The 13,040-nt window shown below is 50.5% G+C and overlaps 1 protein-coding gene across 1 annotated transcript in view; it reads left to right on the forward strand.

Moving 5' to 3' along the window:
• Positions 1 to 13,040, forward strand: part of PRPF6 (pre-mRNA processing factor 6) — a 45,638-nt gene that overhangs the window by 10,996 nt on the left and 21,602 nt on the right. Inside the window, 5 exon segments of the mRNA XM_040638631.1 lie at positions 4,285 to 4,379; positions 4,740 to 4,896; positions 5,952 to 6,114; positions 10,928 to 11,046; positions 12,219 to 12,437. Coding sequence (XP_040494565.1) covers positions 4,285 to 4,379; positions 4,740 to 4,896; positions 5,952 to 6,114; positions 10,928 to 11,046; positions 12,219 to 12,437 — 753 coding nt within the window.

Raw genomic sequence — 13,040 nt, forward strand, 5'->3', positions numbered from 1 at the left:
TGCTAGTCTGTCAGCAGACGCTGGGCTGCTTCGACCTTCTGGCCATTGTGCGTAGTGCTGCTGTGGACGTGGGTGTGCAGATCGCTGTGTGAGTCCCTGCTTCTAGTTCTCGTGGGTATAAACCCAGTATGGATTTGTGGGTCCTGGGGGGATTCTGTGCTTAATGTTCGGAGGAGCCTCCCTCCTGTTTCCCACAGCAGCTGCACTGTTTTAGATTTCCAGCAGAGCAGCAGGCCTAAGGGTTCCAGTTCTTCCATACCCTGGACAACAGTGGTTATTTCTGATATTTTGGAAATAGCCATTGTGATGGGTGTGAAGTAGTAGCTCCTTGTGCTTCTCCTTCATGTTTCCCTGCTTAGCGTTGGTGGGTGTCTTTTCATGTGGAGAGGGGTCTACTCAGGTCCTTCATTCCATTTTTTTGGATAGTTTTATTCACAAATACGACATGCACAGAAGCTGTCTTTTCATTTTCTTTGCTGTGCAGCCGGCATCAGGATTGGTGACTGATGGCTGCCTGGGCCGCTCTCCCCGCGGCGGCTCTGCGGTTCTCGGCGGGGACACCGCGAGCGGTCTGCACAGTGAGCTCTGTTGCACATTAGCAGCACCGCAGGCTCCTCGACTTCATGGACGAGGAACCTCCAGAGCCCCTGGGCGGTGTGTGCCTTGTCTTCCTGTTGCTCTGGTTACCATTGCTGGGCGTCAGGAACTGGCCCTTGAATCTTGTGTGCACCCTACTGTCCGTGCCTCTGGGTTTCCACCAGTTGCACTTAATTTTGACGTACCGGTCTGACTGGTGCTGGATGAACTTCTTGGTCCACTTTTTAATGATCTTGGGCTTCACCAGAGGTCCGAGGGCGGCCTTGATGCTGAACAAGAGATGGCTGCTACCTCTGCAGGCAGCACTGGGGAAGAGCGACCCCTTTTTCTTTTCTTTTCTTTTCTTTTTTTTTTTAAAGATTTTATTTATTTATTCGACAGAGATAGAGACAGACAGCGAGAGAGGGAACACAAGCAGGGGGCGTGGAAGAGGAAGAAGCAGGCTCATAGCGGAGGAGCCTGATGTGGGGCTCGATCCCACAACGCCGGGCTCACGCCCTGAGCCGAAGGCAGACGCTTAACCCCTGTGCCACCCAGGCGCCCCCATTTTTCTTTTTTGAAGAGCAGTTTTAGATTCACAGCAAAGTTAAGAGGAAAGGACAGAGATTTCCCGTCTGCCCTCTGCCCCTGCACATGCATAGCCTCTTCTGTTAACAGCACACCCCCCAGAGTGGGCCACTTACTAAAGTCGATGACCCTGCATTTACGTATTGTCGCCCAAATCCATAGTTATGCTAGGGTTCATTCTTGGTGGTGTGCATTTTATGGATTTGGACAAATGTGTAATGACATGTATCCACCATTAATATAGTTGAACAGTGCAGGGGTTAGAGGCACTGACTTCCTGCTCAGTTGGAAATCCACATGTAACTTCTTACTCCCCAGAAACTTAACTGCTAAACCCTGTTGTTGCCTGGAAGCCTTACTGATAACATGAACAGTTGATGGGCACGTTTCACATGTTATATGTTATCACGTACCGCATCCTTACAATAACAGAAGCTCAAGAAAAGAAAGTGTTACTAAGAAAATCATAAGGGAAAATATATCTACAGTCCTATTTTGTATTGAGAAAGACCCGTGTGGGCCTGTGTAGTTCAGCTGGTGCTGTTTGAGGGTCAGCTACAGTCTCACACAGAACAGTCTCGCTGCCCTGCGAACGCTCTGTGCTCTGCCTGCTCAACCCTCCTCACCCCCCAGCCCCGACAGCCGCTGATCTTTGCACTGTCTCCATAGTTCTGCCTTTTCCAGAATGTCATGCAGCTGGAACCGTACAGTGTGTAGCTTTCTGAGATTGGCTTCTCTCACTTAGCGGTATATATTTAAGGTTCCTCCGTGTCCTTTTTTTTAAAATTCACATTAGCTTTAATTTTAATAAGATTTGGCATCTTTTTTCATGCTTGATGGCTGTTTCTTTAAAAAATGTTTTTAAATTGACGTGTAGTTGACACACAACGTTCCATTAGTTTCAGGGGTCCTCCTGTATGTCTTTTCATGGCTTGACCGCTCACTTCTTTTAGCTCTGAGTATTGCTCCATTTTCTGGATCTGCTGCAGCTTATTTATCCATCACTTACTGAAGGACTGAAGTTTTGGCAGTTATGAGTATAGCTGCTACAAACATCTGTGTGCAGTGTCTTTTTTTGTGTGTAGCTGTAAGTTTTCAACTCCTTTGGGTAAATATCCAGGCGTGTGATTGCTGGATTGTATGTAAGAGCGTGTTTAGCTTGGTAAGAAACCACCAGCCTGTCTTCCAAAGTGGCTGCGCCAGTTTGCATTCCCACCGGCAACCAGTGAGAGTTCCTGCTGCCCCACACGCTCACCAGGCTTTGGGGTCCGTGTTCTGGACGTGGCCCGTTCTAAGAGGCGTGTAGTAGTATCTCTGTTCTAGTTTGCATTTCTCTGGGGACATAGGACGTAGAGCATCTTTTCGTGTGCGCATTTGTCAACCGTGTATCTTTGGTGAGCTGTCTCTTAGGGTCTTTGACTTCCCCCCCTTTCCTTTTAAAGATTCTATTCATTTATTTGTCAGAGAGCACACACTAGCGGCGGGGAGGGGCAGAGGCAGAGGGAGAAGCAGACTCCTTGCTCAGCACGGGACTGGATCCCAATCAGGACCTGAGCCGAAGACAGACACCCAACCAACTGAGCCATCCAGGCGTCCCTGACCCATTTTTTAGTGGGATTATTTTCTTATTGTTGAGTTTCGTTAGTTCTTTGTATGTTTTAGATACAAGTCTTTTATCAGATATGTCTTTTCAAGTTTTCACTCCAGTCTGTGGCTTGTCTTTTTATTCCCTTGACAGTGCCTTTCACAGACAAATTTTTTAATTTAATGAAGTCTAGTTTTCTTTCTTTTGTGGATTGTGTCTTTGGTGTTGTATTTAAAAAGTTATTACCAAAGGGTGTAAGGTCTGTGTCTAGATTTGTTTTTCTGCATGTGGACGTACAGTGGGCTCAGCACCGTTTGTGGAAGAGACTGTCCTTGCTCCATTATGTTGCCTTTGCTCCTTTGTCAAAGATCAGTCGACAATTTCTGTGCTCTGTTCTCTCCCCCCACCCAGAGTAAGTTCTGTGCCCAGCGTGGGGCTTGAACGCAACGACCCTTAGATTGAGAGTCACACGCTCTAGTGACTGAGCCGGCCGGGTGCCCTGGGCTCTGTTCTGTTCCACTGAGGTATTTGTCTAATTTTTCCACATCCCACTCTGTCTCGATTACTGTGGCTTTGCAGTAAGTCTCAAAGTCGGGTAGTATCAGCCCTCTGACTTTGTTCTTCTGCTTTAACGTGTCAGCTACTGTGGGTCTTTGTTTCTCTCCTATAAGCATTAGAATCAGTTTGTCAATATCTGCAAAATAGCTTGCTGGATTTTGACTGGGATTGCATGGACTCTGCAGATGACGATGGGATGTTAAGTCTTCCTCTCCAGGACCAGGGACTGTCTCTCCATTCATCTGTTTCTTTGATTTCTTTCATCAGAGTTTTGTAGATCTCCTCATAGAGATCTTGTATGTGTTAGAGTAATACGTAAGTATTTCACGTTTTTGGTGCTAACGTAAATGATACTGTGTTTTTAATTTCAGATCCCTTTCGTTCATCGCTGGTATATAAGAAAATGATTGACTCTTATATGTCAATCTTGTACGCTACAACCTTGCTAAATTGTTTTTATGTTGATTCTTTGGATTTTCTACATAGACAGTCACCTGGAAACAGAACTTTATCTTTTCCATCCCATTCTGTGCCACTTTCCTCCTTTTCTTGTGTTGTTGTATTCTGCCTGCCCATGTTTTGTTTGGGGTTTTTTTTTGTTATTGTTTATTATGATGATTTTAAGACTCACAGCCAGAGAGGATGGTAAAATGAACTGCTATTTGCAAATTTAAAGAAAGTGAGCTGAAATAATCTTTTACTTCATTTTTAAATAGACTTACCTTATGTTTAGTTTTTTCCTGGGTCTTTTATGATTTTTTTTAATACGTATCTTTGTTTTATAGATGTGAAATTCATTTGTGATCATCACAAACTGTTGTTGAAGTCAAGGGTTTCCTACTTTTACAGTTTCCATGCTCACTGGTGGTCAGGATTGTGGGAGGGGGTTCCAGGGGCGTCTGGGTACTTGGTTTTGGGCATCTTTGACTCTTTGCAAGCCACTTAGCTTGACTGACAATGCACTCTCTGTCTGGTAGGTGTCTGACTCAGTGAGTGGGCAGACTGTGGTCGACCCCAAAGGCTATCTGACAGACTTAAACTCCATGATCCCAACTCACGGAGGGGATATCAAGTGAGTGCTCTGTGGAACTGGTGGGGTGGGGTGGGACTCAGGTTGCCTAGAATATTTTGGATTTATTTAAAAAATAGGCAGTCAGAATAGGATGTGGTTATTCTAAGAAATACACAGTGAAGTAGGTTGATTTTCCACTTAACCTCTCTGTTCATTGTGAATATTGAATGTGTTATGAATAATGTTCCAGATCTGTGTGCATGCTGAGCTGGAAAGCACTTTGCTAACCGTGTCCTACACGCTGCTCATATTACTTGGGACATCAGCTTTGACAGTGGGTACATTGGTGCCTGCGTTCTGGGGCTGGGCACATCCTCAGCAGTGTGGCGGCTGACCCCGTGTGCTTTTTTGCCCTTGCAGTGACATCAAGAAGGCACGGCTGCTCCTCAAGTCTGTTCGGGAGACGAACCCTCATCACCCGCCAGCCTGGATTGCGTCAGCCCGCCTGGAAGAAGTCACTGGGAAGCTGCAAGTAGCACGAAACCTTATCATGAAGGGGACGGAGATGTGCCCCAAGGTAAGGCCCAAGTTAGGGCATTTTCCTGGAAGGCTGAACGATGTCAGCCCCGGAGGGACCCTTGGTGGCTGTAGTAGGTGGGACACCCGTGGGACGTGAACTCGAGGTAGACTAACCTGTCTGCCTTTTGGTGTTGAAACTGCAGACAGTGGGGCAGGCAAGAGGGAAGAGGGGAAAAAGTGGGAAAAGGCTTTTCCTGCGTACTTTCACTTAGAGTGAAGGCCCGTCTACGATTGGTTTAATGGCAGGATAACCATTTTTTTTTTTATTTTAAGTTTTTATTTATTTTTCAGAGAGCGTGAGTGAGAGAGAGGTGAGTGAGAGAGAGCACAAGCAGAGGGAGCAGCAGAGGCAGAGGGAGAAGCAGGCCTCCCACGGAGTGAGGAGCCTGATGTGGGACTCGATCCCAGGACCCTGGGATCAAGACCCGAGCTGAAGGCAGTTACTTAAGCCACTGAGCCACCCAGGCGTCCCTAATGGCAGGATAACCTTAACAAGAAAGCTAAATTGGTCAGCTTTTCCACCCCACCTACTGTAAGAAGCATAAAGATTAATATAACTCTTAGGAGACTAGTCCAGCACTTTTTTGGGAGGTAGAATGACCAGACGAGCTTTAAAAAGTCCTTTGAGAACCTCTAAAGGTCCCTCTCTATTGTGCAGACTGGGGTGTCCTTGGCAGTGAAGGTACCTCTCCTACATCAGGCATAAATGAGAACTTCTCAGGCCATTGCATAGCCACCTGCTGAGAGGTCTCTGTTTCGCCTGTTGGTTGACCTATCACCCTGCTGGGCACACCGTGTTCTCCTCTCATGGTGCTGTTGTGTGTCTCCCCAACTTGGGGACATAGAGGTGCTGTAGCCATGTTCCCAAGCAGTGGCATTACAGGGGTCCCTGGTGCCGGTGTGCTTGAGTCCAAGCTGATGGACTTGGGGCCCAGGTTTGATTGTAAAACCCAGGACCATGGGTCTGATGAGCCCAGCCCCTCCTGTTCCCGAGGCTCCATCTCAGATTCCAGCCTGCATGTACACTTCCAATTCTTTTGTTTTGCCCCACAGAGTGAAGATGTCTGGCTAGAAGCAGCCAGGTTGCAGCCTGGGGACACAGCCAAAGCTGTGGTAGCCCAAGCTGTCCGTCACCTCCCACAGTCTGTTAGGATTTACATCAGAGCAGCAGAGCTGGAAACGGACATTCGTGCCAAGAAGCGGGTTCTCCGGAAAGGTGAGCCTCCCTGGGGATGCCGCCACCAGCAGGTGCATCTGGGGCTGTGGCCCTCCTGAAGGAGGTGCTGTCTCCTCGGTCCTGGTGCTCATGCTCTTGGAGAACAGACTTTTTGCTGCTTTGCTCAATTTTTTGGTTGGAATGGTTGAGGAATGGGTAGCGTTTTCAGACCTTCTTCTGGGCTGGGTTGCCTCTGCTCTTGGACTGTCTGAGCCTGGAAGGTAGTTTCCATTCCGGATGAGGCGCTCAGGTTTAGACCCCACTCCTGTCTTTTCCTGTTGGTGACCTGGAGTGAGGTGAGCAGTCCCTCTGTGGCCCCGGGTTTCCTCATCTGCAAGATGAGAGCAGGACCTGCTGCTTAGGGCTCGGTGGGGTGTATTTGAAGGGCAAGCTGAGCCAGCCCAAAGGAGGTCTCGGGGCGTTCGTCTTCCACGTCAAGGAGCCTGATGCTGTGGCAGCTAGCAGCTGTGCACTACTTGAGCCCCTCCCATCTTATGAAACCCTTGCAAGGTCATGTGGCAGCACCTCATCTCCTCTGGTGCTTCAGGGAAGGTGGCGTGTGCCATCAGCACCTGTCACAGTGAATGGTTTGCATGCCGGGGAAGCTGATTCCATCCAGGAGTCCTTGCTGAGATGGAGCTTTTGTAGCGGCTTGTTTGTCATGATCGTGGAGTTGGTGTGAAGGGCGGCATTTCTCCCTCCCCCAGAACATGTGGTCCATGCTGCTTCTGATCTTCAGCCCAGAGCAGATTCGAGTCATAGGGTTGATGTGGAGTAACCCTCTGCAGATGGCATATTCTACTTGAACTTGTAGTGCGGGTCAAATAAGGTCTGTTTTGTGGGACTGAGGGCAGTTTTCAGTGAGGTTTCCAACTCTGTGTGTTTGAGCACAATGACAAGAGGTGTGTGACATCAGGCCGTGCGAGTGTTAACCACGTACTGTTTCTGTGTTTGATAGAGGCCAGGCGGAATCCCCCTTGTGTGTGACCCTGACTGCGTGTGCTTGTGTGCATTCAAGTGTGTTTTCCTCTCTTGGGTCTGGTTTCCGGATTGCAGCCCTACTACCCATTAAATGCCCAGAGCCAGTCTTTTAAAATGAGGCCAGGAACAGAAAGTTAGCACCTGTCTTGGTTTATAGAAATCAGCTTATCTTGGGGCACCTGGGTGGCTCAGCCAGTTGGGCATCCAACTCTTGGTTTTGGCTCAGGTCATGATCTCGCGGTCTTCGGATCCAGCCCTGCCTCTCTTGGGGAGGGGAGTCTGCTTCAGATTCATTCTCCCTCTCTCCCCCCGCTGCCCTTCTCCCTTCTTCACCTCTCCGTCTCAAATAGATGAATAAATAAAATCTTAACAAAGAAAAGAAATCAATTTATCTTTTTTAGCCAGGAAAATAGTTCTTTAATGACAAACACATTAAACTTTGGGTAATTAGCATTATTTATTTAGGAAAGCTCTCCTGAATCTCGCCTGCCACAATCTCGTGATGAATGGTCAGAATGTCTTTGTGGCCACTCCTTTTTCACCACCAGATTACCTGGGTTCATTTCCAGCTGGCTTCAGATTCAGAGAGGGGAGTGGGGTTGGAGGTGGGGCCTCCAGGGCAGTGTTGAGAGATGGCTTTTCCAGGACGTCCTGGATCTTTAGGGCAATGGCTGTCCTGGCTCTGCTTCTCAGAGAGCTGTGCTGAGGTAGGACACTGCGTCCCCAAGCTGGCCTCTTCCCCCGCTCTCTGGTCTTAGTCCTGGCCTGCCCCGTCCTTAGAGTACTTCCAAAAACAGCATTCTTTTTTTCAGGTGCCTGGGGCAAAGCCAGATGCTGCTTCAGATAGTTCTTGGTGAAAATCAAGGTGACAGCTACTTCTGTCAGTGACTTAGGACACCCTGCCAGCCCTTAGTCGCTGGCATGTGCGCTCTGGGTCTCAGTTGGAGGCAGGTGACATCTTAGTCCTTTTCTGAAAGAACTTGAGCTTGGAGTGCTAGTCTGATGCCTGGAGAGGCCGAGTGACCTCTGAGCTGTGGTGTTCTTGTCTGTAAGGACACACGTGGGCCTGTGGCTGGGCCGTTGGCTGCTTCCTGTCAATTCAGCTCACCATAATAGGCATGAAGCTTCGTGTCACTCTGTAATTAATACAGTCCTATGAAAGTGAGGTGATTTTACCCCGAAACCCTGTATTGTGATGCATGAAGCACAGCAGCCTCCAGTGGTCACTGTTGGGTCACCATGAGCACAGGGATAGCACCTGAGTGTCCTCCCTGCTAGGCCAGAGCTGGAGATATGTTGGGCTCTACGGGAGCCCATCCTCTGCTGGCAGGTGTATCTAGTTCAGACTAGTCTTTTCCCATCTGGGCTGCCCCTTACGCACCGGCGGGGTGTAGCCGCTCAAGTCGCCTTACAGCATGGTAGCTGCCTCTGGGGAGACTCTGGGTGGGAGCTAGACTGGCCAGCGACAATTGGCTGTAGCTTTAGTCCTCTGGATTGCAGATGGGACACCAGTGGAGGAGTTCCCACTGTCTCCCAAAAAGTGGAGACACAGGTTCCTTGGTGTCATACCCATCTCCGGGTGAAGTTAATGACTCTGTAAGTTCAGTCACACCTGGAAGTTCTCTGCCCTCGAGGTTGAATTATGAAGTTCACTTCCACTGATACCCAGTGTAATAGGGAAAGGGACGGCAGAGGCAGGGTCGTTAACATGCGTCTGCAGAAGCAGCAGGAGCAAGGGGTGTAGTTCTGTGTCCTTGTTTCTCTGGCTGGTTACTCGACTGGAGGTCAGGACTTTCTTGTGCCCTCTGCTAGCACCTTACCTGATCACGGTTCTTTACCTGGACTGGTGACTCCTGAAGGGGCTAAGTCCTCAGTGGTCCTGCTTTCTTGGGCTGCCGTACTTCCGTGAACTAACTCTTGGAAACGGGAATACTGAACCAGGCCTTAGGATCTCTGGGCTCTTGTCTCCCAGGACACCATGGCAGCTTAGTCTCACCTTGGGAGTCAGGGCTGCTCTCCAGCCAAGGCTGGTGCCCTGGCGTCGGACAGTGGAGCGATGGGTGCTTGCGTCGGCACTCAGCGTGGGACAACCGTGGCTGTGCGCCTTGGTGGGCACATCTTCCCTTGGGAGGAGATCTCCTGACAGCAGAGTTCACAGGTGCTGAGGTGGGAACCAGGCTCTCCCCGCGGGTTATGATGTGTAGCCTGGGGAGCCGCTTGGACGTTACTGCTTTCTCCTGGACCTGCGTATTTGGGCTGTGGGAGAACTGCCACTGTAGGGGCGTTTTGTATCCTGTAAGGTTGAGGCCTGTTGCTCCGGGGTGTTTCTCCCAGCCAGTGTTGTGAATGCTCAGTAGTGTCCCACTGTTCTGCCAGGCTCTGGCTCCGGATGATGGGGGTGTGGTAAGGCCAGGGGATCCCACAGCCTGAGCCCTTTGCTGCATGTCTTTTGCTGTGAGGTAAGTTTCTTAAACACATGATGGGTAGTGGCTGGCATCCAGCTCTGTGGACGGTGGTGCTGGCAGCGTTCTGTAGGCAAGGAAGGCACACCCAGCCTGGTAAGAGCCAATCCCTGCCCCTCCACATGGAATGGGTCTGGGATGTCGGCCGAGTTCACGGGCTGACTAGAGAATGGTTCTCTGGGAAGGCACTCGGCTCACTGGTCGGCCCAGCGTTGGGCTCGGCGGCACGGTCAGGTCACCCTTGGGAGGGGGTCTGTGAACGCTGAATGGCCCTCTGTCCACGGCCCCATGGAGCAGGTGGGGGCCACGCGTCCCCTGAGGCCTGCCAGCCGCTTCTGCAGGTGAAGGGGGCTCAGCACATCCCATCCTGGCTTCATCCAGGCACCCTAGACGGCCGCAGTCTGCGCCCTGATTTCATGCGAGAACCTCTGTGGGTCTGTAGACTCTGCGCTGTTAAACCTTAGGTCTGTTTTCCACACGCTTGGCCCACGTGTTTCCGAGAAACAAGAGCCCCTTTGGGATCTGCGTTAGAGGTGCTCTGGCTTTCTGCTGGTGACCCGAGCTGTGCTGTTCTCTGTCAGCGAGCCCCTGCCAGGGGCTGACTAGGGGGCCTGGCCTCACTCTCCCCTAGTACTTACACCGCAGAGCTCTGTGTTTATCTGCCTTCTATTTGGGACTTTCTGGTAAATTGCATATGAAGAAAGGGCTCTGTTGCTTAAACAAAGGTTTGGAAGTTTCTGGACTGCACAAAGTGGTAGCTTTTTCTAGGAGTCTGTTCCCCTTCCCTGATGTCCCTCCATGTGCTGGCTTCCTGTGGGCCACCAAAGGAGCCTACCTGCTGCAGAGCCCTTGAGGCTCGGCTGCTGTCAGCATGATGTCACCACACAGTGCGTCTCGGAGGCCAGGAAGGAGCGCACACCCAGCCAGCCGTCTGATGCACGCCAGCCTGGAGAGACATGTATCCCAGGGCCGCTTCTGTTTTCTTTTCCTGTGATTCTGCACACTTACACACAACCTGCCTGGCCGAGCCCATCACGCGAAGGTGATTGTCTCCCTGCGGTTGCATGGCTTTGTTTTAATGATGTTGCTTTTCCAGCCTGATTGGGAGCAGAGACAGTGCTCAGCCCCCTGTGCCACCCGCAGTCGTCTGCTGTGTCTCAGCCTTGCTTGTGATTCAGAAAGTTCTGCCTTGGTCTTGGTCGCGTCTGCCTCAGACTTGAGAGGACCCTAGAGAGGGCAGGTGTGTGATCCTGGCCTCCACCGAGGGAGAGGTCTTCTGACTCTGCTGGCGGCAGCATTCTCTGGGACACGAGCGTCCTGCTTTTGCTTCTGCTTTTCTGTGACCTGATTTCTTGTCTGACCTTTCCCAGCCCTTGAACATGTTCCAAACTCCGTTCGCTTGTGGAAGGCAGCCGTTGAACTGGAGGAGCCTGAAGATGCTAGAATCATGCTCAGCCGAGCTGTGGAGTGCTGCCCCACCAGCGTGGAGGTTAGTCTGCCAGGCTCTGCCCGAGTCCAAGCACAGCGTCAGGAAGTGGCATCCGTTGAGCAGTGAACCGTGACTTCTGGGACTGTAAGGCAACGTGCAGTCACAGGAGGCCACCTGGTAACACAGCTGCCAGGCAGAGCGGCCAGCCTGGCGATGGTCCGTCGTGCTCCTGATGGACGTGCAGAACAGAAGCTTAGCTTGTCTCTGGCCACCGCAGAGAACTCTGTGTGGAGCACTCTTTTTCAGGGGCCAGTCCTGATTCAGGTCGGAGTATGTAAATGGGGCCTGAACAGTGGAGGGTGACAGGAAATACTGATCGACCTTTCTCTCAGCCCAGCATGAGCTTGGCTCGGTGCCTCAAAGCTAGTCGGATTCCTTTAGTTTCAAACATTCTGGTTCATGACATTCTGTGCAGGGGTTTTTAGCCATGGTTTTATGATATCCAGTATGTCCTTAATTATCTTAAGGGGTATTGTGAAATTCTCCAAGCAAAATTAATCTTAATTTATTTATATAAAAGTAAATAGAGCCCATACACATCTTTGGTGATGAAATGTTGCAGAATCAAAAGCCGAGTGTGAGAACCCCAGGAGGCTGAACACCCGTGTGTCCTTTGTGAAGTTAGCCTTCACGTCCTGCTCATTCCACACCTGGAATGAGTCTGACATACTGTGTACATTTAGCTGGTGTTTGAAACGTGTGACTGAGAATCTGCCAACGTCTCATGTTAACCAGAGTCACTAAGTCAGACACATAACAGTTATCAGATCAGGTGAAAATGTTGTACACGTTTGTGGGTTCTGTTTAAAGGATCCTTGAGAGCTATTAGAAAGAATTTTGTGGAGGCGTGCCTGGGTGTCTCAGTCGGTGAAGCGTCCGACTCTTGGTTTCAGCGCAGGTCATGATCTCAGGTTCGTGAGATCGAGTCCCACATTGGGCTCTGTGCTCAGCATGGAGTCTGTTGGAGATTTTTTTCCTTCTTCTGCGCCTCCCACCCCGGTTTCTTTTTTGCTGTCTCTCAAATAAATAAGATCTAAAAGAAAGGAGGGAAGGAAGGGAAGGAAGGAAGAATTTTGTGGATGTGCTGCGGCCCGATAAGGCTGGCTCACCATTTGACCTGGCGGGCTGTGCTGAGTACTGCCCTCTCGTTTGCTGGTGTTCTCTCCATACAGCTCTGGCTTGCTCTGGCAAGGCTGGAGACCTATGAAAATGCCCGCAAGGTCTTGAATAAGGCCCGTGAGAACATCCCTACAGACCGGCACATCTGGATCACGGCTGCCAAGCTGGAGGAAGCCAATGGGAATACGCAGATGGTAGAGAAGATCATCGACCGAGCCATTACCTCACTGCGGGCCAATGGCGTGGAGATCAACCGTGAGCAGTGGATCCAGGTGAGGTCAGCAGGTAGGACTCCCTGCTGTGAGCAGGTGTCATGGTATCTGCTTTAAAAATGCACGTTGGAGTCTCTCATAGGGTAGGGGCTGCTGGATGGTACCTGAGGGTTTTCATGCTGGCAGGGGAAGCAGGCATGTGTGGCTTTTCCTTGAGTGATTGTGGCATAGGTTTTTATAGAGTCAACACTTTGAGTACATCTTGGGGTTGGATATTCTGAAGAACTTTCTGTGTATGGACGCTGGTGAGTAGTAATGCTTTGCAAGTAGAAATAATACGATGTAAGAATGATAGGCCTGTGGCTAGTGAAGTCTCTGAAGATCTTCTGACCCAGCCTCCAGGACAGGCGACCTCTCCTACCTTCCACTTCTACCATGTGAGCTCTCTGGGCATGGGCATGGGCCCCTGTCTCCTGGGGGGGTCCGCCTGAAGTGTAGTCAGCCTCGGGGAAAGTGCTTCTTCACAGTGATCTGCTCCATTCCACCACAAAGAGCCCTACAGAGCAAAACCCTTGCTTCACCTACTGGCCCTTGGCCCTGGAAGATGGCCTCAGGCCTCAGGCCTCCTGCCCTCTCCCTCCCTTCTCATGCTTCTGCTGCCAC

Source organism: Ursus maritimus, unplaced genomic scaffold (genome assembly GCF_017311325.1).
Source record: "Ursus maritimus isolate PB19 unplaced genomic scaffold, ASM1731132v1 scaffold_22, whole genome shotgun sequence".
NCBI classification, from domain to species: domain Eukaryota; kingdom Metazoa; phylum Chordata; class Mammalia; order Carnivora; family Ursidae; genus Ursus; species Ursus maritimus.